General features: G+C 44.4%; 1 protein-coding gene across 6 annotated transcripts in view; it reads left to right on the top strand.

Annotated features, from left to right (window-relative positions):
* PARD3 (par-3 family cell polarity regulator) overlaps positions 1 to 27,319 on the top strand; it is a 770,287-nt gene that overhangs the window by 458,626 nt on the left and 284,342 nt on the right. For all 6 annotated transcript variants that reach the window (XM_061585584.1, XM_061585585.1, XM_061585583.1 and 3 more), the window contains 2 exons: positions 16,080 to 16,268; positions 17,733 to 17,903. In XM_061585584.1, coding sequence (XP_061441568.1) covers positions 16,080 to 16,268; positions 17,733 to 17,903 — 360 coding nt within the window. The remainder of the gene's footprint in view (positions 1 to 16,079; positions 16,269 to 17,732; positions 17,904 to 27,319) is intronic.

Here is a 27,319-nt window from a genome sequence, read left to right as displayed (position 1 = left end):
CCTGATAAAAAGGAATGTTATTTTCATGTTTAAAGGTTGTTTTGTTGTAACCTCATGGTACACAGCAGTCTGGAACATATGACGAAGTTTAAAGTTGGTGGGGCCTGAGGAAAGCAATAGTAATGCACTCTTTTACATACATTTATTCTAAATCACAGAAGGCTTTTAAGTGCTCCTTTTTCTTTAGCTTTGTTATGACAGAATTCCAGGAAGGAGGTGAAGCAGTTGTAGAGAGAGCAAGGATTATGCATACTTCATAGGGATGAGTACAGCTATAAAGGCATAGCTAGGATGCTAGGACTCAAGACTACCTGTGAGTTAAGCCTTTTGTTTTGGAAGCCCTAAAACCAGAGCTATCAAGGATGTAAAGAGTTTTATTTATTTATTTACTGTATCCGTATGGTTGCCCATCAACAACAATCTTTGGGTGGCTTATAAAACACCAGCAAAAATACATTATTAAGGTACAGTATCGTTAAACTACATCAATAAAAAGTCTTCTTTCCAGCAACAGAAAAGTAAAGCCAGTTTAAAATATGATTAAAACGGATTATCTTCCCTTGGTGCTAAAAAGATAGTACAGAGGAGGCTGAATTGCCATATACTAAGGAGAAGGCCCTCTCCTTAGTATCCTAATAGCCCTCTTCTCTTACTTCACTTGGTTTGGGGGCACACGGAATAGGATCTCTGAAAAGGAACATAAGGTCAGGCTAGGTATGTTATATATAGGAGGAGATCTTTCAGGTAACCTGGTCCCAAGCCATTAAAAGCGTTAAAGGTTAAAACCAGCAGTTTAAATTAGTCCCAGTAACAAACTGAGGGCCAGTGTAGTTGATAAAGCACTGGTGTAATACAATTGAAATGCCCAGCCCCAGTTTTTTCAGCTCTGTTTTGGCCCAACTGCAGTTTCTAGATCAATTTTAAAGGCAGCCCCTTATGCAATACATTGTAATTGTCTAAATAGGAAGTTCGACTATTCTAAAATTTTGCTAATCATTCTACACAATAAATGTATTCCATTAATCATCTGCTGTTTAAACTACATGTTGTTTTAGACAAATATATTTTAAAAGCCTTCATGTTCGAACCTATTGGAGTTATACGCTAGGAAACGTAAGATTTTGCTCAGAATATAGGAAGTGAAGGCTGCAACTCAGTGTGAGAAGGAAAAGCCAGTCTTTAACATATCCTTATAACAACACACTTGGACCATAACAACCTCAGCATGCAAGGTGCAATGATGGGGAAAACTTCACCTATTAAATTTTTGCCCAGAGAATAGTCTGAATGTGACACAGTTGTATTACTGGTCTAGCTTTGAGCACAGCCTGGAGCGAGTAAAGTACCAACATAACAAGTAAAGTCACACGAGTCCAACTAGAAAAAGGTGGACATCTTGTGAGTGCTATTTATTATTTTCACCTTTCCAATAAGAGTTTTTGGATGTAGATTTCACAGGATAATTCCATTTATTTATTTATAAGATCCCAACCCCTCACCATAAGGTCAGGTTAAAACAATATAATATATAGTTACAAAAAACAGATGAAACAGTTACAATTTGCTAGATAGTGCTGGAGGACATTCCTCAGTGGGGATGACTTCTCCTACTGGTCGTGACAGGCAGGGTCTCTAAGCTTCTTTGTAGCCTCTCCTGTGGGAGGAGTGGCCCCTCTCTCCAGACCGGCCCTGCCTGCGGTCAGTGAAGGTCTAGAGTTAATCTCTCCTCTCTATTAGAGCTTATTTCTCCTTCCCTACCTTCGCTCCGTGGGGCTGGGGTTTGTGAGGCTAGGCTGAACCCGGCTGGATTCACAGGCGTCGGAAAGGAGGCTGAAGAAGGGCGGAGCGCGGCTAGCTGTAGCATACCAGCAGAGCAGCAGCCGCACAGACGGGAGTCTGTCGCCTTGCTCCGCGGAGCCGCGTTTCTGCAACCCTCGCGTTCAGCGGGATCGCGGCTCCTGGCTCCCCCCCCCACTTCACCAAAGGCTTGCCTCATCGTGGGAGAACGTCTCAGCAGGGGGTTGAGTGGCGCCCGCTAACGCGGCTCGCCTGTAAAGTGATTCCCGCGCTTTTCCCTCAGCGTCAGGGAGTCAAGGCCGCCATATTATCGCCTCACCCGCTTCCTGTCCGCCTTCCCGCCAAGAGCCCTGCCACGTGGGGGAGGCAAGGGACCTAGAGGACTCACAGCAATCAGTCTTCTCTCCGTCCCAGAGCGTAGACAGCGGGGGGATGAATCTCCTAGATGAAGGTATGGATGTTTCCCCCCCCCACTCTGTTTCCCAAATTTATGACCTGGGTTAAAGAGCTCATTGCTTCTGAAGTGAGTGGCTCTATCTCACACGCACGTAAAAGTAAGAAGTGCAAACATTCCAGGAAGCGCTCCCACAGGGGTAAGCGGAGGCGCTTATCCCCCTCCCCAGGCTCCAGCAGGGAGAACAGGCATGGCAGCTCATCTTTAAGAGGCAGCCACTCCAGGTCCTCTTCCCTTTCCAATCAAGACATGAGGCAGGGGGGCTCGCCCCCACCCTCCTACATTTTACACAGTGAGCCAGCTAAGGATGCACCCAGGGGTGACAAGGAGCACCTGGGTCATAGCGCGTTGAGGGGGTAGCAAGGCGTTCCTCCCCACAGACTCATGCAGGTCCCTCATCCTCAATGGTTCGGGATCGGCAGGCACAGGCACAGTCGCCCAGGCAGGCTCCTGTGCCACAGGTGGTACTATCAGATTCTGAAGAACTACTTGAGCAGGACAGGGAAGAGGAGGAGCTTTCGGGTGAGGAAATAGAAGTCACCCAGATGCAACCCAGACTCTTTGCTCCAGAGGTTTTTCAGCCGCTCCTTTCCAAGGCCCGCAGAGTGCTACAACTGCCAGAGGCTGAGGCGGGAGGCGATGCACCCACTCAGTCAGCCTCGGCAGGTGCAAAGAAGGCCTTCCCCTCCATGGACACTAAGCAGGTTTCAGTTCCCTTTCCCCAGGCGTTTGATGACGTGTGGGATGCTGAATGGTCATCCCCATGCAAACCAAAGCCATCCGCCAAGTGGGCAAAGAAACATTACGTCTTTGCCGACAGGATCATGGCAAGACTGCGTTTTCCCACAGTGGACCCGCCTATTGCTGCTCTTGCTAGCTCTGCAGTGATCCCTACAGAAGGGGAGGGGGGGCCTAAGGACCAGTGCGACAAGCGAGTCGAAGGGGCTCTTCGCAGGAGCTTTGAGGCAGATGCAGTAGGCTTCAGAGCCGCAGCCACTTCCTCAGTTTTCTCCAGAGCGGTTTTTATGTGGGCTGAAGAGTTTGGGGCACGGGACGATGTCCCAAAATTTGTAAAGGATGGGTTAAAGAAAATGGCGTACGCCTCGGCCCTGTCAGCCGATGCATCCATGGATGCCCTACAGTTTGCAGCGCGCTCTATGGCTGCCTCCACTGTGGCAAGGCGTAACATTTGGCTCAGGCAGTGGCCTGTGGACTCAGGGTCACAGACCCGCCTCACTGCCCTACCTTTTTCAGGTTCTAAGCTGTTTGGGGAGCCTCTAGAGACCCACCTGGTGGAAACTAGGGACAAGAAGAAAGCACTCCCTATGGCCAGAAGAGAGGAACGGAAGGGCAGGCAGAAGCAGTTTTTTTTGTTCCTCAAAACAGCTCTCTAGATTTCGCAGTCAGCATTCCAACAGGCTTCGCTGGGGCAGACAAGACAAAGGGGATGGACACGCTTCCTCCACTAAACCGGGAGGCACCCCATTCTCCTCAGGGAGGAACCAGAAGGGCTCCTCCTCCTGACTGGCGGTTGCCAGAGGCCTCTCGCGGAGTGGGAGCAAGGCTTCTAGAGTTTGCCCCCCGCTGGAGGCATCACCTCAGACAAATGGGTGCTGGACACGGTGTCCATGGGATATGCCATAGAGTTTCTTCGCATTCCACACAACCGGTTTCGACCCACCCCAAGGTCTCGAAGGCCGGAGAAGCACCTGCGCTACCTGGAAGCTATCCAGCACCTGCTGAACATCCAGACAATAGAGCCAGTAGTTCCCTCAGAGAGGAAATCAGGGGTATATTCAATTTTTTTTTCTTAGTCGACAAAAGGAATGGCTGACCTCTGTGGACCTCTCCGAGGCATATCTACACATTCCAATCTGCAGACAACACAGGCGCTTTCTCCGGTTTTCATACGACAACAGACACTTCCAGTACAGGGCCTTGCCGTTCGGCCTTTCCTCAGCACCAAGGGTTTTCACCAAGGTACTGGGGGTTCTGGTGGCACATCTCAGAACAATGGGGATATGCGTGCATCCCTATCTGGACAACATCTTGGTGAGAGCACCATCCTGGGACCAGTCACACCCAAGTACCCATCTCACTGTATCATGGCTGCAAGGGCTGGGTTTCATAGTGAACTTGGAGCAGAGCATGCTGACCCCATCCCAAACTATTCCGCTCTTGGGGGTGATCCTGGACATGCAACTTTTCCGCATGAGGCTCACCGAAGATAGGGCCTTGAGACTTCAGCTGTTGCTTCAGGAAGCAGTTGCTGCACCAGCATTGGACCTGATGAGGCTAGCTCGGCTTTTGGGGTCCATGGTGTCGGCATACGACCTAGTTCAGTGGGCCCAGTTTCACTCAAGAACTCTACAACAGATCCTTCTGCCCTACCAGGAGGCAATTCTCCTACGACACAGACGTTCGGTCTCTGTGCCTCCAACAGTATGGACAGAGCTCCGGTGGTGGCTGGAACCTCAGAGGTTGGCCCACGGAGTCAGCCTGGAAGATCCTCCACGCATAATCATGACCTCAGATGCGAGCTTGTATGGATGGGGGGCTCACCTGGACCACAATGTAGCCCTGGGGACATGGTCTGCAATGGAGGCGGAGCTCAATATAAATATACTGGAGTTACGGGCCATCAGACTGGGGCTACAGGTCTTCGCCCCAGAGATCAAGGGGAAGCATCTCCTCATACGCACCGACAACTCATCGGCGAAATCTTATGTCCACAGACAAGGGGGCACGAGATCAAAGGGCCTAATGCTCGAGGCGGAGCGCCTGTTCAAATGGACGTAGAGGCATCTTGCCTCTCTGAAGGCCGAACACCTGGCGGGCACAAACAACTTTGTAGCCGACTGGCTCAGCAGGACAGCCATCAAGGAGGCAGAATGGCAACTGAACCCAGAAGTTTTCCAACAGGTGGTGCGCAGGTGGGGAGAACCAGTAGTGGATCTCTTTGCCACACCCGCAAACACACAGCTAGACAGGTTCTTCACAAGAAATCCGTGTCACCAGGCTCAGGGCACAAACGCACTAGTCACACCGTGGCCACAAGGCCTCCTGTACGCCTTTCCTCCGTTTGGGCTGATACAACGCACAATCCAGCGGGTTTGGACATTGAAGGCGGAATTTATTATAGTGACACCCTATTGGCCTCGACGTCCCTGGTTTCCGGACCTACTGAACATGTCAGTCAAGACACCCTGGCAGGTACCCTCTCAAATGGATCTTCTGATTCAGGGACCAGTCTGCCATCCTCGACCAGAGCTGTTCCGGCTAACAGCTTGGAGACTGAGCGGTTGTGGTTGAGCGGTAAGGGCTTTAAGGGGAAAGTGCTCGACACGCTACTGGCCTCGCGTAGACAGTCCACGAACCGGGTTTACTTGTCCACGTGGAAGGTTTTCTTGTCCTGGTGCTCTGCAAATACAGTGGAACCTTGGTCTCGAGACATCAGGGGTCCCCTAGGGTTCCTCCAGTCAGGCCTAGATAAGGGTCTGAGCGCGGCCACAATCAAGAGACAAGCTGCAGCTCTTAGTAGCATTTTGTTATGCCTGGGGGGGCCCCCGCTTTCCTCCAACCCATTCCTTAAATGTTTTTTTAAGAGGGGTGACGCTGGTTTCCCCATCAATGATTCACAGGTTTCCAAACTGGAACCTTACCTGGGTGCTGACGGCGTTGACAGGACCGCCATTTGAACCGATGGCTACCTGCTCTCTGAACCTCTTGACATTCAAAACAGTTTTTTCTGGTTTCCATTACATCGGCACGCAGAGTTTCCGAGTTGGGGGCATTATCTTTGGACCCTCAACTGTACGTGTTCCACCAGGACAAGGTGGTCCTCCGACCAGACCCGGCATTCCTACCTAAAATCAATTCTGTTTTCCATAGGTCGCAGGAAGTGGTTCTCCATTCTGCCCCACTCCCTCCTGTGCCCAGGAACGTAGGTGGCACTCACTTGATGTAAGGAGGGCTCTTCGTTTCTACCTGGATCGTACCTTAGAGTTCAGGAGGTCTGAGGCCTTCTTTGTGGCCTTCTCTGGGAAATCAAAGGGGTGTAAGGTAACAACCTACTCTATCTCACGCTGGCTCAGAGCGGCTATAGCACATGCATATGAAGCTCTGGGTAGGGAACCTCCATTGGGTACCACGGCACACTCAATTAGGGGGGCAGCGGCTTCAGCAGCGTTTAGGGGGGGTTCCCCATAATGGATATCTGTAGGGCGGCTACATGGGCTTCTCCACACACTTTTATCAGGCACTATAAAATGGACTCATTCTCATCAGCCGATGCTGCATTTGGCAGGACGGTGCTCCAGAAGGAGTTGCCTCCTAGCTAGAGGAATCCCACCCGGAGCCCTAGTACACTGCTCTGTCATATCCCTACTGAGGAATGTCCTCCAGCACTATCTAGCAAAAATGGAAATTTTACTCACCGTGAATTTCTATTTGTAGATAGTGCTGGAGGACATTCCACCCACCTCTCATTCCTCTGCTTCAACCTTCTGGAGCGGGAGGGGGAGTGGGGGAGTTGGGGCTTCTGCCAGCGCCTTACATTTGCACACATTGTTTAGTATTGTGTGTTTCCCTTCATGTGTGACCTGTCTTCCAGCACGTTGGTTCCGTGTTGGTCTGTCGCTTTTCTTCAGCTTCTCCTGGTATAGGCTTCCACTCTAGGGATGTCTGGGAAGATGTGGATATGGGGCCTGAGGAGGGTTCCTGGCTCTGTCAGTTCGGTCTGGAGAGAGGGACGACTCCTCCCACAGGAGAGGGTACAAAGAAGCTTAGAGACCCTGCCTGTCATGATCAGTAGGAGGAGTCATCCCCACTGAGGAATGTCCTCCAGCACTATCTACAAATAGAAATTCACGGTGAGTAAAATTTCCATTTTTTGTTTTGTTTTTTTAAAGTTCCATCCAGGAGATAATACAAATTCAGTAAAAGAGGTAGATCCCAGAAAACAAAACAAAAAAACTGTCAAAAGCTAGCTAACATAAAGAGGTGTGTCTTCAGCATATGGCAACAACTGTACAGCAGAGATGCTAGATGCACTTCAGTGGGGAAGGAGTTTCATAATTTAGGGGCTGCTGCAGACAAAACCTTCTTTTGGGCCACCACACTCCACACTTCTGAGGGTAGCAGAACTGCCAAGAGTTCCCACTCTGCTGCTCTTAACACTCCGGAGACTCAGTATGGATGGAGGCGGGCTGTTGGATATTTGGGGCCTAAATCTCCAACACCCTAATTTATATTAACCTTATTAAGTAGCACTTGAGTAGCCCAGATATGAATAACACCTTTTTTCTTCTTGTGACTACCTTGTCCTTTATTTTCCTGTCTTTTAACATACGTTTTATGAAGAATGTTATATGCTTTTATAAATGGTTATGAATTTGTACCTGTCAGTCTTACATTTCTACAATGCTTCCCTGACATTTCTAGGCATTTCAGCTTTCTAGGCTCTTAATTTGTTTTTATCTGCTTTATTTATTTATTTATTAAATTTATTAGTTGCCCATCTGGTTGGTTGTCCAGCCACTCTGGGCGACGTACAAAATAAAAACATACAAATACATTAAAATATTAAAAATATCACAGTAATAATAAAATCTAACCAACCCCAAAAGCCTGCCTGAAGAGCCAGGTCTTCAAGGCCTGGTGGAAGCTCATCATAGAGGGGGCATGGCGGAGATCATATGGGAGGGAATTCCACAAAGTGGGGGCCACAATTGAAAAAGCCCTCTCCCTAGTCCTCACCAGTCTAGCTGTTTTAACTGGTGGGATAGAGAAGGCCTTTTGAGGCTGATCTTGTTGGACGGCATCGCTGCTGATGTTGGAGGTGCTCCTTCAGATAGACTGGGCTGAAACCGTGTAGGGTTTTAAAGGTCAGAACCAACACCTTGAATTGGGCCCGGAAAACAACCGGTAACCAGTGCAACTCCTTCAGCACTGGAGTGATGTGATCTTGCCGGCAGCTGCCTTTAATCAGGCGAGCCGCCGCATTCTGTACCAGTTGCAGCTTCTGGACCGTTTTCAAGGGTAACCCCACGTAGAGCGCATTACAGTAGTCTAGGCGAGAGGAGACCAGGGCATGTACCACCGATGGGAGCAGATGATTGGGAAGGTAGGGGCGCAGTCTCCATATCAGATGGAGTTCATACAGCGCCGCCCGGCTCACAGCCGAAACCTGAGTCTCCATGGACATCTGGGAGTCAAGAACGACCCCCAGGCTGCGGACCTGGTCTTTCAGGGGCAATTGTACCCCATTGAGCACCAGGTCAACATCCCCCAACCTTCCCTTGTCTCCCACAAACAGTACCTCGGTTTTTCAGGGTTCAGCTTCAGCTTATTCCTTCCCATCCAGCCACTCACTGACTCCAGGCACTTGGATAGGGTTTCTACAGCCAGTCTTGGTGGAGATTTGAATGAGAGATAGAGCTGCGTGTCATCCGCATACTGGTGACACTGCAGCCCAAATCTTCTGATGATAGCCCCCAGCGGCTTTATATAGATGTTGAACAGCATCGGGGAGAGGATGGAGCCCTGTGGCACCCCACAAGTGAGAGGCCAAGGATCCAAAACCTCATCCCACAATGGCACTCTCTGGTACTTACCAGAGAGGAAGGAACGGAACCACTGCAATACAGTGCCCCCTATGCCTAACCTCTTCAGGCAATATATCTATTGCCTGTATTTAGAATATATTTATACACTTCATTGTGTAAAACATTCCTATTATGTTTGTTTTCAGATTCCACACACACACATGTATATGCTGCCCCATTTTGATCTGGTATTAATTTTTGGTAGCTTATCTTGAACTGATCACACCCAGACAGAGACACATACACTCCCACACATACACACTTTTTCTTTTCTTTATGTACCATTGGCTTTGGTTTATTCTCCCATGATTTTATTTCTCTTCTTTTGTAACTCCCTTATCTATGTTTCCTACTTTTTTGTGTCTTTTCATCTAATTCTTTTCTTTCACTTTATCTTATAAATTTTCTAAATAGGTGTCCTTTACTAAATGATAGGCATCTCATTCAGCTGTTCCCCCCATTTGTTTGGTGGGTTGTTTTTTGTTTTTCTTTTTTCCAGTCACATTCATGTTCTTCATTTCTGCTTAATTTATGCTCCTGCAATTTATTTTCTGACTGTTATTAATTGCTGCTGTCAAAACCTGAGGCCTTATCTGTAGTTTTGTATCTAGCCCTGACTTAGTTCCTTTCCCTTAGATGTACCATGTTTTTAATCCTTATTTGTTTGATAATTTGGTCTCTTTTCGTCTATTTTTAGTCTTCTAGTTTCATCATTCCCTACAGACTATTACCTATCTTTTATTACACTTTGGGGCTTCCAAATGAACTGTTGATTGAGCATTCATCCCGATTTGTTTGTAGAGAGGTTAGACAACATTGGCTATTTAATGAGCATTCACTCTGATTTGTTTGTGGGGAAACTAGACAACAATACAGGAAAACTTTCCACTGCATTTTCCCGTCACTTTCCTTAGCATAAAAAGCCCCATCTCTTGGGGAAGCAGATTTGTTGTGTAGGACCTCCCAATCAACTGTAATTGCACAGTCTAAATTTGCTGTTGTGTGATTGAATCCCACCCAAAAATAGTGACAGTCTTAAAGCACCCTATGTTTTTTTCCTTTCCATTACAGAAATTGATCTATTTCAGTCGGACCACGCTTTCTCCCTATAGCGGCTATGAATAGTGAGCTGCAACCCCCACAAAAAGTATGCACCTGTCAAATTGACTGCTACTTTCCTAACATTTTTGCCCCAGTTAACCCTCTAAACTTTCTTGCCATTATTTTTCTTTCTGCATAAATCCTTAGATTTCCCTTCCTTGTTGCCAAATACTGTCAACTTCTTACATCCATCTGCACATATTCAGAAATGCAGACATTTACACTAGATGATGTTATCGTTTTTTCTTTTATCGTAATCTGAAAATTCTTCTGGTAACTTCAAAATAATTTAATAATTCAATAATAAATTATTTTATTAAAGTAATTGCTATTTTGTTATTTAAAATAAGAAAATAGTACACACAGTACAATCATAATTTAAATAGTTGGAGAGACCACAAAGAGGAGAGAAAGGAAAGGCGTAAATAATAGAATGAGAAGGGATTAGGATGGCCACTTATGCATCATTAAAAAGAAGACAGAAAGAGGACGCTAATTTATGTGCTAACACATATATTTAAATTACAAATTTAGAAACAGTAATTATACTCCAGGGATGGGGAATCTCAGGCCCAGGAGCCAAATGCAACTCTCCAGGCCTCTCTAACTGGCCCTTGGGACCCTCTCCAGGCCACACTCCTCCCTAGTCACACCCCTTTTCCCCAAGCTACCACCCCTGCTTTGCATCCTCCTGGAGAGTTTTTGCCTGTTTAGAATGTGTCTTGGAACGCTGACAATGCATGTTGCTTGCCTAGATGGAGGATAGAGAGGGAGGTGTGGTAAATTAGCATATGTTGCTGTACCCACTTTTGCTGCTCACCCCACCCACTACTAGCATGTGGCCCTCGGAGGGTTGCCTAGAAGGAAATGCGGCCCTCAAGCTGAAAAAGGTTCCCCATCCCTGATGTACTTTAAATAGAAATGCAATACATTTCACCACCATAGGGAAGACTGTGACCAGGTGACCTGTGTGCCCACTTAGTCTGCTGCCCAGGTGCTAATTGCTGATGGGCAACTTCAAGGCCCCTGCTCTCCCTTCTGATGGTTCATTCATCTTTAAACCAGACTTGGACTGGGTAGCCCTTCCAATAGACATCACCATCAAATAGATGGCTGCCCTCTGAAATCTTCAAATAGAGAACTGTGTTTTGTAAAGCAGGACGCGTGGCCACCCTAGAAAGGGATATGGGAGGCAAGGCTAACAAGAGCCAAATGTGAAAATATATTTGGGTTTCATTTCAGGTGGGCTAGGTAAGGGTGGGGATTACAAAAGTCCCAGAAAAATGATATCACATCACTTACTGTTCACTGATGCTAGGTTTAAATTTGAGGCAAAGAAGTCACCTGTGTAGTTTATCACCCATCACATTTTTATTGCAAATTACATACTTGAGCAGCTTCATTCATTCAGTTGAAGTCATTTCAGGCGACCTTTTCTTCAGCACAGCAGCTCTGAACAGAGTATTGTGAAGTTGTTAATTGTTTTGGACATGGTATGCAAGAACTCTTGAGGGAGATGAGTCTTGTTGTTCAATGATCGCAGCACACAAATTGACTTGGGTGTTTTATTTCTGTGGTGACGGGGCATTCAAAGCAATAAATTTCTTCCGTGGATCATCTAATGTTGAAAATAATGTTGAGGTATTTTGATTGACATGCTGAAGCTGTTAATTTAGAGCATATCAAGATCAAATGGAAGTTATTGCAATTAGTCAGTGATTGTGTTATATTTTCATTTTAATGAGTCAGTCTTAACATTTTATACTGCCAGTAATTAAGCATTTACTGTGATGCATACCTATTGGGCATATCCTGTAGTTCTGTAAGCAACTATTTAGCTGAGCAGCTTTCACCAACCTGGTGCTCTCCAGATGTTTTGAATTACAGCTCCCATCAACCCCACCGAGCATGTGTTCTAGAGGACACCGTGTTGGCAAGGCTGTTGTAACACATTCAGATAATAATGTATAGCCCAGTGCTGTCATTCATCCTGGAGAAGTTATCCAGAATATCAAGAATGGTGGCCGTGTGTTGTTGATGCAAACTGCCTTTCATCGCAGCACAACCCACTTCTCCATACCAGCCCATCACTTCTCAACTGATGCACTCCAGCATATTGTCTTTCTGTATTTTCAATTTATTTCATTATTGCAGGCATGCAGATTGGATTCCCCCACCCTTTGGTGGAAAGTACCAACTGCAGTTCTATCACTATAACTGTTTTATTTACCTTCAATCAACATCTGCCCCAAGGATTTACTAAATTGCCATGCATGTACTGTTAAGTATCCGGAATGATACTTTGCCATCTTCCTAAAAATACATTAAGAATACTATGATCTGCAAACTTCTTTTAGAAGGCAATAAGGTACACCAAGTTCAGAAGCTTGACAAACTTAAAACAAAAGAAACCCCACACACAATAGGAATACAGCTTTGTTACTAGTCACCACATAGATTTAAGAAAATTATTCAAACACAAGCCATTTCTACCTTGTTATGTGAACATAAGGCACAGTCAAGTGTTTGGGAGGTAGGGAATGTTATCAGACATTTCCCAATATCTTAACCAGGATCTTGGTAGCAGGCTGTAGGTCCATTCCAGCACTGCTGCCGCCGCCACGTGAATTTTCTCCATTCTTCCCATGTCTCAGATAATATATAGAGTTAATATTTGTATCAATGCTAATGTTAACCTTGCTTAGCTTTAAGCAGAGTTTTGAAACTAACTTCAAGCACTCATTAAAAGTTAAGCATGGTAAGCATTAACACTGATGAAGATGTAATGCTGCACCATAGTTAACACTGACTGTAATGTTATTTGGGGCATAGAAGCTTGTGGGACAGCAAATACTTTTCAGGTATAAAGTTCAAAGTTTAGACTTTCATATCTCTAGTTAAGTAAGAATCTCCAGAAGTAGAAATGGGAAAGACTTCTGCTTGAGATGTACAGTTACAAGGAGAGAGTGGGGGGGAGAGCAAGAGTGTCAAACATGTATCATGAAGAATTAAACGTTGTTCCTATTTTAGAAGGTTAAAGGCAAAGCCTTGGTCTGAAAAGGTTTAAGACTGCTGTAGCAGTTGCGTGTGGAAGAAAAAAGTTCAGATCCTTGCTCAGCCATGAAGCTGATTGTATTGTTTTGGGTGAGTCTTTCTATTGTACCCCAAAGTTAGTATGAGATATGGATGCATCTCCCCGATCTACTGAGATCTAAACAAAGAGATGTTCCCAGCTTTTCAGATGAGGATTCCAATAAACCATATCCCTCCTTATCTCTTGACAGGAGGCTGGGTGGGCGGGGAAGACACAGTACTCTGTTGTGGCTGCAGCTACAAGTTGTGAACAAACACATGGAAGTGTAGCATGACTGCTGGTTTTGAACCAGAAAAGTTTCTTCCTGTGGTGCAGAAATGGAGAACCTGTGGCCCTTCAGATGTTGGTGGCTATAACTCCCATCAGCTCCAGCAATCATGCCTAATGGTGAGGAACGCTGGGCATTGCTATGCAGCAATATCTGGAGGGTCAAAGCTTCCCATACCTATTTTGGTTTGGGTACTTCTTGAGGGGGAAAAGGCTATCATGTGGGAGTGTGTACCTTTCCCCATCCCTAACCACTGCTCCATTGACCCAAATCCCCACCCCCACCCCATGGCTGTCCCCTGGCATAGTTTTAGTTTGAGTCTTGTGTTTCCTAGCTAGAAAAAAAACACCCATAGTTGTTACTGTGGTTAATGCAGCCTGAGAACTAAGTTAGTGAATCCCAAGGTGAGGGCGTAGTCACAGGTAATAGCTTCTGAAAACCAGTTGCCAGAATCCACAGGAGGGGAGAGTGCTGTTGCACTTAGGTCCTGCTTGTGGCCTTCCTATGGGCATTTAGTTGGCCACTGTGACAACAGGATGCTGGACTAGATGGGCCACTGGCCTGATCCAGCAAGCTGTTCTTATGTTCTGAGGGCAAAACCTTCCTGATTTAGCTGCTGCTTCATTGAAGACACCACTGAAGACATGCATGCACCTGTCCCTTCTCATGCACCATTAGCATGCTGTAACCTCGAAGGACGCTGTTTCAGCAAGTGCACACAAAGGGACTGGTACATGGAGTTACACTGGTTGCCAGTTGTGTACCGGGCCCAATTCAAGGTGTTGGTACTAACCTTTAAAACCCTATACAGTTCCGGCCCAGTCTATCTGAAGGAACGCCTCCAGTATCACCAAACAAGATCAGCCTCACAAGACCTTCTCTCGGTCCCACCGGTGAAAACAGCTAAACTGGTGCAGACCAGAGAGAGGGCCTTTTCGATCGTGGCCCCCACCCTCTGGAAGTTGCTTCCTTTTGACCTTCATCACGCCTCCTCCCTGATGGCTTTTCGCCAAGCTTTAAAGACCTGGCTGTTCAGGCAGGCCTATGGGATTTCGGGGGTGGGTTAGGTCTTTACATTGTATTACTAAAGGATGGTTAAATGAATTGCTGTTAATATTGTAACTTGCTGTATGTATATGTTTTTATATTGTATTTATATTGTGTACGTTGCCCAGAGTGTCCGCTTAGGCGGACAGATGGGCGACTAATTAAATAAAATTTTATTATTTATTATTATTATTATTACATGGGCAAAAAACATTTTCGATGAGATGACAGCCAAGTGCTTTGCTTCCACCTTCTGTCTCACATAAATCAGAGCTCAGTGTGTTATCTCAGGCTTTCTCAGATTCTGTGGTTTTCCTGGGTAGACTGTGATGATGGCTAATCTGCCCAAAGGGTGTTGTCTCATTGAGAATTCATTGCTTAGTAGTATTCAAACAGCTAATCAAAGATGTTAGTAAATTGTAGGAAGTACAGTGATCACATCTGTGAAGATGGCATTTGTACTAGCACTATGAGCACTTACTTATTGGTGATGTAGGACTTTGCAGCCAGACATGTTTTTGCCAACTCTCAGGAAAAGTGATTATTTTTTGATGGTTCTCTAATTCCTGTATATTCTTAAGTGCTGATTCCATTCCGAATTGAGATGAGGGGGATTTGCCCATCACTACTCTATTCTCCAGGGATTTGCTGTTGGCAAAGGGCACATTAAGCACTGTGGGTGCTGCCAGTCTTAGTGTGCTGTTTCTTTTTCCTCTTTCCAGAATGACACACTAGCCATGGTTAACTAAATATAGGTGTCACTATGATGGCTGCGTCTATACTCTGTCTCCCTCTACTTGCATGGAAGGGAACTTACAGTAGTCAAAAAGGCATGCCTGAAGCAAATTGTTATTCAGGTGACCCAAGAAATTTATAATCACAATATGGCAAAATATAGTTCTTAATTTTAATGTAGCAAAAATGAAACACTCAACATTTTATTTCCATTCTGAATTCCCCTGAGCATCAGCCATTCACTCTTTTAAAGTTCAGGTATCATTGTTGCTACTTATTTGGAGATGGGCAGTGTACTGAGAGGGACAAAGGTGGAAGTATGAAAAGAGAACAAGACGTGAAAGGCAGATTTATTTATTTTTTTAAAAAAGGATTCACAGCTGTGCCCCATATGACTTTTCTGGCACCTGAGAGCAAAGCGGCTTACCATTCCCTGATCTCTCATCTGTACTGTTTTACACAACATTTCTTTGAACATTATTAATAATCCCAGCTGTAAAAGAAAGATAGAGCACGTGACTAACACGTATGTATCCATTTGCCTGCTGTTTGTATCCTCCTTACTGCTCAGAATACATCATTATTCAAATGCCATTATTTGGAAGGGCAAATGAACTTGCAACAGAAAATGTGTTGGTTTTTAATGCCTCTAGTAATTGTTTCCTGTTTGGAAACTGAATGGTTCCCATTTGTATTGATCCAGAAAGCACAATACGCACTCACATCTCTCTCTCTCTCTCTCTCTCTCTCTGACACACACACAAACACACTCACGCTACATCTGGTACTAGGAATAATTATTTGAAGTTGGTGCCAGATGCACTATTATTACAGATTTTTGCAAAGAATTTCAATAGGAATTATTATGGTATTGTAGTTCAAACACATTTTTTTAAAAAAATTAATAGCTGTAGTTAGAAGATAATTGCAAAGGAGAAATGTTTTTAAATAAAACCATAGTTAATCTCTTCCTGACAGAAAGCAGAAGAAGAAGATCTTGTCCTTACCCCTGACGGCACCAGGGAATTCCTCACTTTTGAAGTTCCCCTTAATGATTCCGGATCAGCTGGACTTGGTGTGAGTGTGAAAGGTAACCGGTCAAAAGAGAACCATGCAGACCTGGGCATCTTTGTCAAGTCCATTATTAATGGAGGAGCAGCTTCTAAGGTAAGTGGAAGAACAGTTAGTATTTCTGAAGGGCCTGATGGTTGTCTATACCCCAGCTTCTTTTAGGAAATCCACTACTAATTTTCTTGAACTTACTTTCCTGATTTTCCCTTTGAACAATTAGCATCTTTGCATCATTTTATTATATTTTATTATTATAGAGCACCAATGAGAGAGAGTAGGCCACTATTAACACAGGAAGCTGCCCTATACCAAGTCAGATCATTGATCCACCTGGCTCAGTATTGTCTACATGACTGGCAGTGGCTGTCCAGGGTTTCAGGGAGGAGTCTCTCCCAGCCCTTCCTGGTTGTGCTGGGGATTGAACCTGGGACATTCTGCCTGCAGGCAGATGCTCTACCTGTCAGCTATGGACCTTCCCCCCAAAATAAAACATTTTACTTTTTTATGTGCAAAGTTCCAGACCTGTCCCTTTTGAGAAACTCTAAAATGTCCAACATGGTGATGACATGGTCAGTGTGCCTCTTTGCATCACACAGCAAGCAGCTAACCAACCCTGCCCCTTGGTAAGATTCCCAGGACTCTTGTGGCCCCAACAGGAGGACACATACAATCCTGGGTTTGATATTCTTGAAGGCCTGCCTGGCCATACCATAGAGCGGCTGTTAACTGGAGCAGCAGTGAGTGAGTTACAAGCTGGCCTTGTTTACCCTCATGAACGAGTGAGGTGGGTAGGATTGTATAACAAGTGGCAGCAAGTGAGCATCCACTCCTGTTTCCCAAGGCTAGAGGGACCAAGAAGAGAAACAAGTCTGCTGAATGGTCTCCTTACTGTCTTAAAGGAAGATAGGCAGCTGCCTTATACCAAGTCAGACCGCTGGGCCTTTTAGCTCAGCACTGGCAGCAGTTCTCCAGGGTTTCAGATAGGAGTCTTTCCCAGCCCTACCTGGAGATGCCAGGGATCGAACCTGGGACTTTATGCCTCCAAAGCAGATGCTCTTACCACTGAGCTACGATCCTCCCCACCAAGATTGTATTTACTCGCAAACCATGGAAGCCACTAAACTGAGAAAGATGTCGGAGTCAGGGCAAGGGCAAGGCTCTCTTTCTGCCTTCCATGGCTCCAGGGACAGAGGAATCCCAAGTGACAATGTACTCCTTGTATGATTTGTGTTGTAAAGGGAATTACTCACATGTAACATGCTACCACCCCTAACAGGTATAGCTTGGGGATTACTTCTAAGGGCTCAGGGAGGTAAGAAGGGAACAACTGTAGCTGCACATTTCACTTAGTGTGCTGTTTACATAAACAGATTATGATAATACTGTGAAGTTCAAATATGTATATAACTGGGAAAGATTAGTGTACAGCAATTTCTTCAACAGCCATTATCATGGTGTTCACTTAACCATAAATTCTCAGGATTAAGATTTTTCTTCCCAACCAAAGATGCCAAAAACGTCCTTTATTCTTTACTAACGGGAGCATTATTCCCTTGCCAGGATGGGAGACTCCGAGTGAATGATCAACTAATAGCAGTAAATGGAGAATCGTTATTGGGCAAAACGAACCAAGATGCCATGGAAACCCTGCGTAGGTCCATGTCCACCGAGGGAAACAAGCGCGGAACGATTCAGCTCATTGTGGCAAGGCGAATAAGCAAGTGCAATGAGGTAAGAGTAGTACACCTTTTTATTTAGCTCTGGGAAACTTTTGTTTTGTAAAGGGAAAATTATAGGGGGGGGAACATGGAAAACCCCAACTTTAGAAGTGAGTGTGATATTATTATCCTGTGTGTGTGTGTGATATTACATATATGTGTGTGCCCATAAACACACACACACACACACACACTCTGTCAGTAACTGGAAGTGGTTAGGTATTAACGGTACTGAAACTGATAAAAGAAATGTATCCATGTTTCACAATGACATCTTTTTCTCCCCCCCAACTAATATAATTAATATATCTTCATTAACACCTGTGTAACTTCAGTATCACCTGTATTATACCAGCCACTCTGGCTTCCAGGGCTTTTTTGGGCCCTACTTTAAGTGCTGGTTTTTACCTTTAAAGCCCTAAACAGTTTGAGCCTGAGCTATCTGATGGACCGCCTGCATCTGTACCATCCTGCCTGCACACTGAGATCTCAACTGGAGGCCCTCTTGATGTGTCCACCTCCTAGATCTGTGAGGTGGGCAGCTGCAAGAGACAGAGAGAGAGAGAGAGAGAGAGAGAGAGAGAAAGAACCCTTTCTGCAGTGGCTCCACACTTTTGGAACTCCCTCCCTGTAGAGCTTCAGCGGGCAGCTACACTTCAGGCGTTTTGGAAGGACTCACTTGCTTCATTTGGCCTTTCTGCTTGCTGGAAGGAGGCTGGAATATTCTTACATTGTTTTTATTATTATGAATTTTGTTTATTCTTGCTTTAGCAATGCTGATCTTTTAAAATATTGTTGTAAGCTGCTTGCCTGGAAAAGTGGCATATAAATATTTTAAAATAAATAAAATTAAAATAAATAATTTTGATTGGGGTGTTTTCTTGCCACTCGCAGACACCTAAAATGTACAGCTTAGGGTGGGATTTGGGGATGAAAATGTCTGGCTGCTAATGATAAACTCAGGGATGTGTGCAACCATGATGCTAGGGCACTTGCTTGTATTTTATGAATATATTTGAAGGATTTACAGAAAGGCAGTGCTTGAATTACATGGTTAAAGGGAGGCAGAGGTGGGTCGGCCCTCTTGGATACTGTTTAAAAGGCTATGGAGGATGTGATTTGGCTAAAGCTGGATGGACTCAGGAGGTGGGGCTTGTAGATTTCATTAACAGTCTTCACCCTTTCTTCCATAGTTCAAGTACTGAGAAAAATAGTCTGCTTGAGGTCTCCTCCACACAAAAAAGGCTGGGAAGCAATCCTCCCAAATATCTTTAAAAACTTGGAAAAAAATTAGCACCACATACATGCTGTGGAATGAAAGCAGAGCTTGCAGTTCCTGGTGTGGTTCTGACATAATTGATAGTTCTGTTCATCCCATTTCTCCATTAACATATCATTTAATTGATTGATTGATTGATTAATAGGATTAATAGGATTTTTGCATGGTTTCTGTTTTTCTTTTAAAGTCATATGTTTGCTGCTCTGGGCTCCTACGGGAAGGAAGGGTGGGATATCAATAAATCGATTGATTTCATCAATAAATTAATTAATCAATTGATTTATTGATATCCCACCCTTCCTTCCCACAGGAGCCCAGAGCAGCAAACATATGACTTTAAAAGAAAAACAGAAACCATGCAAAAAAAATCCTATTTAAGTACAATAGCTATTTTATACTTGGTTTAATGTTTGTCCCTTTTTTTGTAAGTTACTTTAGGTCACTTTTTGTGGAAAAAGTGACTAGTAAATACAATCAATATGAATAAATAATAAATAATGATATTTTAACACAAAATATATACATATGTATTTTATCTTGACAGACACATTTCTAAATCTATATTGCCCTGAAATAGTGAAAAAAAACTTACTTTGATACATTCAGTATATATTTTTTAGTTGAGAGCTATATCAGAAATATAAAGGATAATTAGTGTGGGAGGTACGGATTATGACAATTTACTTAAAAACGCAGACTGTATGAAATTCTTGTTCATCTCTAATTGGAGTCCTAAGGTTTCAGTTTTGCTTCTTTGCAACAAATATATATATATATATGGAGAGAGAGAGAGAGTGCCAAGCACTTGGCAACCAGTTTGATTCATACGTAGTGAGCTGGACCTAGTCCAGAGAGGAGTCCATTTCCAAACCCTTGTTCAGCAGTCAGTCGCATTGAACATTCCAGGCATCTAACTTAAAAGACTGAAGCGGCTATTATTTATTACTGAATTGTAGGTACATAGGCACAATGTGTATATTACTTAAATTAATGCTAGGGTGTGATGAGTGGAACTGTTGGGCTCTGAAATTAATTGTAATGATTTCAAAATATAAGTTAAATCCTCCAGGATTTTTTTAAGTTTATGCCAATAAAATATGAAGAGATCTAAAAACAAAACAGCTGTTTTCATACAAGAGCTGTTTAAATTTTGAATCTAGGATTTCCCTCTTTCGTAACAACTGGACAACATTGTTAATGTTGAGATGATTTGTACATTCATGCCTGCTTTCCCCTTTAATAAGCAAAGAATGGCAAAACATGCATCCGTGTGTGTGTGACTTGTTTTAGCATGCTTTGCATGTTAATGAAGAGAACTGATTTACATGCAATTCATTCTGTTTGTTTGAAACTGGCAAATGTAGTGCTGACATTTATCTACTTCAAGCCCATTTTGCAATCAAGTCTTGGAATCCACACTCTACTATGGGGGAAGTGGGGAACCTGTGGCCCTCTAGTTGTTGGACTCCAAGTCCCATCAGCCCCAGCCAGCATGGCCAGTCACCCAGAAGGATAGAAGTTTTAGTCCAGCAACACCTGGAGGACCACAGGTTCCCCACTTCTTCTCTGTTATAATTAATGTATTATAACAGAGAAGTAATAGTACTGGGGGATTTCAACATTCATGCCGAGACCACTTTGTCTGGCGCGGCTCAGGACTTCATGGCTTCCATGACAACCATGGGGCTGTCTCAATATGTTAGTGGTCCAACACATGTATCGGGGCACACTCTAGACCTTGTTTTTGCTACTGAGCATGGGGAAAGTGATCTGGATGTGGGGAGTTTTACAACACTCCCTTTGTCATGGACAGACCACTGCTTGCTGAAGTTTAGACTTTCAGTAACCTCTTCCCTCTGCAAGGGTGGGGGACCTATTAAAATGGTCCGCCCCCGGAGACTAATGGATCCTGAAGGTTTTCAAAGGGCTCTGGGGGATTTTCCGGCTGATAGGACTGGCGCTCCTGCTGAAGCCCTGGTCGCTCTGTGGAATACGGAGATGACCCGGGCTGTAAACACGATCGCTCCTGCATGCCCTCTCCTGTGTAGAGCTCATACAGCTCCATGGTATACTCCGGAGCTGAGAGCGATGAAGCAAGATAGGAGGCGGCTTGAGCGGAAATGGAGACGAACTCCCGACGGATACAATTATGCGCTGGTTAGTGCTTCGACTAAGCTCTATGTAGGAGCAGTGAAGGCAGCTAAAAAACATCATTTTGCTGCCACTATTAAATCATCTCTTTGCCGCCCAGCGGAGCTCTTTCGAGTTGTCCGGGGGCTTCTCCATTCAAACCCTCTGGACACGGTAGAATCATCGGAAGCCCGCTGTAATCAGTTTGCCGATCACTTCCAGAATAAGATCTCATGTATCCGCCAGGACCTAGACTCTCAAGTTATAGCAGTAGATCCTAGTGAGATGTCCGGATCACAGTCTTGTCCTGTTTTGTTGGATGAGCTTCAGTTGGTTCAACTCGAGGACGTGGACAACGTGCTTGGATAGGTACGTGCAACCACTTCGGTACTGGATCCTTGCCCCTCCTGGCTGATAAAAACTAGCAGGAATGGAACAGGTAGCTGGGCCAAGGAAGTGATAAATGCCTCTTTACGAGAGGGAGTGGTCCCGGGCTGTCTGAAAGAGGCAGTGGTGAGACCGCTCCTGAAAAAGCCTTCCTTGGACCCAGACAATTTTAACAGCTACAGGCCAGTGGCGAATGTTCCATTCCTGGGCAAGGTCTTGGAACGGGTGGTTGCTGGCCAGCTCCAGGCGCTATTGGATGAAACTGATTATCTAGATCCATTTCAATCGGGTTTTAGGCCCGGTTTTGGCACCGAGACAGCCTTGGTCGCCCTGTACGATGACCTATGTTGGGAAAGAGACAGAGGGAGTGTAACTCTGTTGATTCTCCTTGATCTCTCAGCCTCTTTTGATACCATCGACCATGGTATCCTTCTGGAGAGGCTCGCGGAGTTGGGAGTTGGAGGTACTGCTTGGCAGTGGTTCCGCTCCTACTTGGCGGGTCGTCTCCAGAAGGTAGTGCTTGGGGAACATTGCTCGACACCGCGGGCTCTCCAATATGGGGTTTTGTCCCCCCTGCTTTTTAATATCTACATGAAGCCGTTGGGAGAGGTCATCAGGAGTTTTGGAGTGCGTTGTCATCAGTATGCTGATGACATGGCAGCTCTACTTCTCCTTTTCATCTTCTTCAGGTGAGGCTGTCGATTTGCTGAACCGTTGCCTGGCCGCGACAATGGACTGGATGAGAGTTAACAAACTGAAGCTCAATCCAGACAAGACTGAGATGCTGTTGGTGGACGGGTTCTCTGATCGGATGGTGGATATATACCCTGTCCTGGACGGGGTTACACTCCCCCTAAAGGACCGGGTTCATAGTCTGGGAGTCTTTTTAGACTCTTCCCTCTCACTTGAGGCTCAAGTAGCCTCGGTGGTTAGGAATGCGTTTTACCAACTTCGGTTGGTAGCCCAGCTACGTCCCTATTTGAGTAAAGAGGACCTTACATCAGTGGTACATGCTCTGGTAACCTCACGTTTGGTTTACTGTAATGCGCTTTACGTAGGGCTACCTTTGAAGACAGTTCGGAAGCTACAACTAGTGCAAAATGCGGCGGCCAGATTGCTGACAAGGACCAAGCGGTCCGAGCATATAACACCTGTTCTGGCCAGCTTGCACTGGTTGCCAATATGTTTCCGGGCTAGATTCAAAGTGTTGGTATTAACCTATAAAGCCTTATATGGTGCGGGACCACGATACCTTGCGGAACGCCTCTTCCGATATGAACCGGCCCGTGCACTACGTTCTGCTACGAAGGCCCTCCTCCGGGTTCCAACTCACAGGGAGGCCCGGAGGGTGATGACAAGATCTAGGGCCTTCCCAGTGGTGGCCCCCGAACTATGGAACAGTCTCCCCGAGGAAGTACGCCTGGCGCCGACTCTGCTCTCCTTCCGGCGCCAGGTCAAAACCTTCCTATTCTCTGAAGCATTTTAAGTTACACTGATTTACTTTTAAAAATGTTTATTGTATTGGATTGTTGATTGTATTTTAGTATTATTTTGTTATTCATTGTATTTTTATGCTATTTTATGTTCACCGCCCAGAGAGCTATTGCTAGTCGGGCGGTATATAAATTTAATAAATAATAATAAATAATAATAATGTAACCCAGGGGTGGGCAGAAAGTAGATCTGGTTCTAATGATAAATCTGGGTGATTTTACAGTATACCATCAAGGATTTTTGACTTGACAGTGTTGAACAATAGCAGCAACAAAATGACTTCCCCGCCCCAAATGATAGTGTTGGAATGAATGAAGCTTGGGGTCCATAGTTAAGTTCTGGTACTGGAAACAAATTTCTGGGCTCAAGGTTATTTAATTGTAAGTGTATGCCTTTTGTACCAGGTTCCACTTGGTGGATCTGGGGGTTCTAGTAAAAAACAAAGTAGCTCCTGCAAGCCTAAAGTCTGTCCACTCTCTTGTGCTGGCTTTTGACTAGTAGACCGAGACTAGAGGATCTTTTGTCAGAGGGTTGGCCTAGGTAGCTTTTAGGTCCCCTTCTGCATCTACTGTTGTTTATTTGTAGGCTACTGAAACTTTAGTTTGTTTCCTATACAGACTATAGAAAACTCAAGGCTACAAGAACAGGTGAGCTAAGTAATTTAGCAAATATTACATCACAATTGCACACATCAGTTTAATGTAGACATTCTACTGGTGGGCAGGGACAGCTGCTGCGCGCTTGGCCTCCTGTCAGCCATGTCACTGTGCTTTCCAAGAGGGAGGGGTGGTGCAAAGGCCATTGCAGTGTAAGCAGAGCAGTGAAGCCAGTCCGGTACTCTTATGTGCCAAGTTCCCTGGTGCCTTTCTCTTCCCCTTCTCCTTCCTTGTAAGCACAGTGATGTGGTTCAGGGGAGGCCAGGTGCATGGCACCACCCTTCTGTGCTGTCTGACCCTGTTGGTGGTTGCAAAGAGAGAGGTTTATGTAACTGGTGTATTGCCAGTTGTGCCTTCTTCTTTGGACATAGTTTTGTAAGTAGCAGTGTGTTTTTGATCTTTCAGTACAACTGGCATGTACTCCAATTAGGCTGGTTGGTAAATACTAGATTTGAAACATTACATAAAGATAAATATATTTGTAAAAAGCAAAGGAGGCCATTAGTCCATGAGGAAAAATCCAAAATCCAGACTCTACCCACACCGTTTGGACCAACCAAATGTCACTGGGTACAATCCAGGCAAAGTCACTATCTAGACAGGATCCATCCTAATGTTTTACCTTTATATTTTTTAAGTACCCTTTTGGGGGGTTGAAAGTATGTTTTAAACATTAAGAAACAATACAAATATATACGGTGGATTTTAAATTCAGATCTTGGTGAGTGTGTGTGTGTTCATTGCGTGCCCTCCTGATAATAAGCGTTTATAGGCATTATTGTGCAGCATGTGCTCATGACAATAAGCATAAATACAAATGTGTCACATACTCTGGGAAGCATGTAGTTGGCAAGTTGTCACTCAGCTTCCACTTATTCCAGTGCATGGCCTCAATAAAGTATGTTTTAAACAAGTGTGTTGAACTTTGGCCCAGGTAAACCAGCTAGACGCCAGCAAGTCTCAGGCCTATAAATAAAGTGTGTAGCAGAGTTAAGCACATTGAGAAAATGGCCCTGTGTATCATTGCTCAAGCTGCCTTCTGATAGAGTTTAATATTGGGGGATAGACAATGTCTGCCTTGCTTTTCTCCAAGCTTTTGTTTGAGAAGATTAAAACAGTTTTTTCTCCTCAGAAGTGGCTGCATAAATCCCACAGACATCTGTTGTTGAAATTGCTACTTCTGCTGTTCAGGATGTCACTGGTTTGTGTTAGTGCCAGAGAATGGTATTGCTTGTGAAGCTTATCAAGGCACCACAGGTATAACATGGTGTGAAAGGTTATGTTCAACTTGTTCACCCTCATAATTGTTTTCTATGTCCGATTCCAAAGATTTATAACTTTGTAAGTCTTGATTTGAGTCATGAGGGATGTCCATAGAGATGTTGCTGGAGGTGGAATTTTGATTGGAGAAATCATTGTAGCTGGTAATAAGTTGAAAAATTCCCTTTCCCCCCCTTTAATCCAGAGGCTACTTTTTCTTTGTCTCACTGTTAAAATAATGATAGCACTTCAGACTAACGTGTTCTGGGATTTAAATTATAGTTCTGTATATTGTCTTGTAATAAAAAGAAGGTAAAATAACTGTTAGCAAGCTGGGCCACAGAGATAGCTTTTGTATGTATTTTAAATACGACTATGTTGCTGGATTTTTAAAAAATGTTTTTAAGAGCAGTAGAAGCCTTTCCTGGCATCATATTTTAGACCTCAGTGGCCAGTGAAAGATCAGGTTCTGTTTCAATTGATCTGAACACATGTTCAACAGTTATTTGAGTGAAACAGTACAAAAGTCATATTTGTGTGTGTGTGTGTGTGCTGACTATGCTTCTTGTGTTAGGGTAGTGTCCCCAAATATAGAAACCTGAGAGAGTAGGCTGCTTCTCTCCAGCTCTAGTTTTTGAGTTTTGAGAATCCAACCCTGTGGCACCTGAGTGGTGCATGAAATAATGGTAGTATGAGATCCCAGCACCAAAATGGAGACAATAGTCAAGAAATCAGAAGAAGGCTAGGACTGGGGAGGGCAGCTATGAGAGAACTAGAAAAGGTCCTCAAATGCAAAGATGTATCACTGAACACCAAAGTCAGGATCATTCAGACCATGGTATTCCCAATTTCTATGTATGGATGTGAAAGTTGGACAGTGAAAAAAGTGGATAAGAGAAGAATCAACTCATTTGAAATGTGGTGCTGGAGGAGAGCTTTGCGCATACCATGGACTGAGAAAAAGACAAATAATTGGGTGTTAGAACAAATTAAACCAGAACTATCACTAGAAGGTAAAATGATGAAACTGAGCTTATCATACTTTGCACACATAATGAGAAGACCTGATTCACTAGAAAAGACCATAATTCTGGGAAAAACAGAAGGGAGTAGAAAAAGAGGAAGGCCAAACAAGAAATGGATTGATTCCATGAAGGAAGCCACAGACCTGAATTTACAAGATCTGAGCAGGGTGGTTCATGACAGATGCTCTTGGAGGTGACTGATGCATAAGGTCGCCATAAGTCATAATCGACTTGAAGGCACATAACAACAACAACAAATGAGATCCCAGCAGGTGCAGAAGAAATCTTGTAGAGCATTATTCTTCAATCTTGGGTCCCCAGATGATGTCAGACTGCAATTCTCATAATCCCCAGTCATCTTAGCCAGTGGCCAAGGATGATGGGAGTTGTAATTCAACATCTGGGGACCCAAGGTTGAAGAATAGTGTTGTTGAGGGTACCAGCCCAGTACACCTAATTCGATATACCCAGTTAAGGCTGCAATACCTGAGAAGAAGCCGTATTGAACCCAGTGGAATTTGTTTTTGAATAACCCTTCATAGCATTATACTGAAATTTTCTTAAGCTGTACATACATGCAATCATAGTCCTTGAAAAGGAGCATGTATGGTTCCATCAAGCTGAAAAGCAGTGGGTTACAGGCCATAATAATTTGCACACAGTAGCCCAACAGACGATGGAAATATGAGAGTTTACAGACTCTCAGGCCTTTAACAGCTAAGATGCATATTTTTAGGGGGGGTGTAAAAAGATAATTGTTTTGTTTTTAGGACCCACTGTATTCACTTGACTATAATTTGTTTTTACTCATTTTAATGTTGTATTTTTCAGTTGTTGTACACCCCCCTAGGACTTCATGATGAAGGGTGGTTAGAAATTTAATAAATAATAATAATAAATTGGGGACAGTATTGTTTTCCTCAACTGTGGCTTATAGCAGGTTTCTATTCCAAGTGTTCTAAAAATCACGTGTCCTGCTTGCCAGTGTTAATAACCTTCATCCTGAGAACTCTAGACAGATGATAATTAAAGTAATGATGACTGGGAAACTTAATGTAACCACTTACTGTTTTGGCATTCCTTTTCCAGATGGACATTTCCCCACACCTTATTAGTACATCACCTGGCAGTGATACTGTTGAAGTGCCAATGATTATTTAACTGCCCCTTTATCATTTGTTCAGATATGGATCAAACC

This window comes from Rhineura floridana, chromosome 10 (genome assembly GCF_030035675.1).
Source record: "Rhineura floridana isolate rRhiFlo1 chromosome 10, rRhiFlo1.hap2, whole genome shotgun sequence".
Taxonomy (NCBI): Eukaryota; Metazoa; Chordata; class Lepidosauria; order Squamata; family Rhineuridae; genus Rhineura; species Rhineura floridana.
The sequence above is the reverse complement of the archived record's forward strand: the minus strand, read 5'-3'. Positions and strand labels throughout refer to the sequence as shown.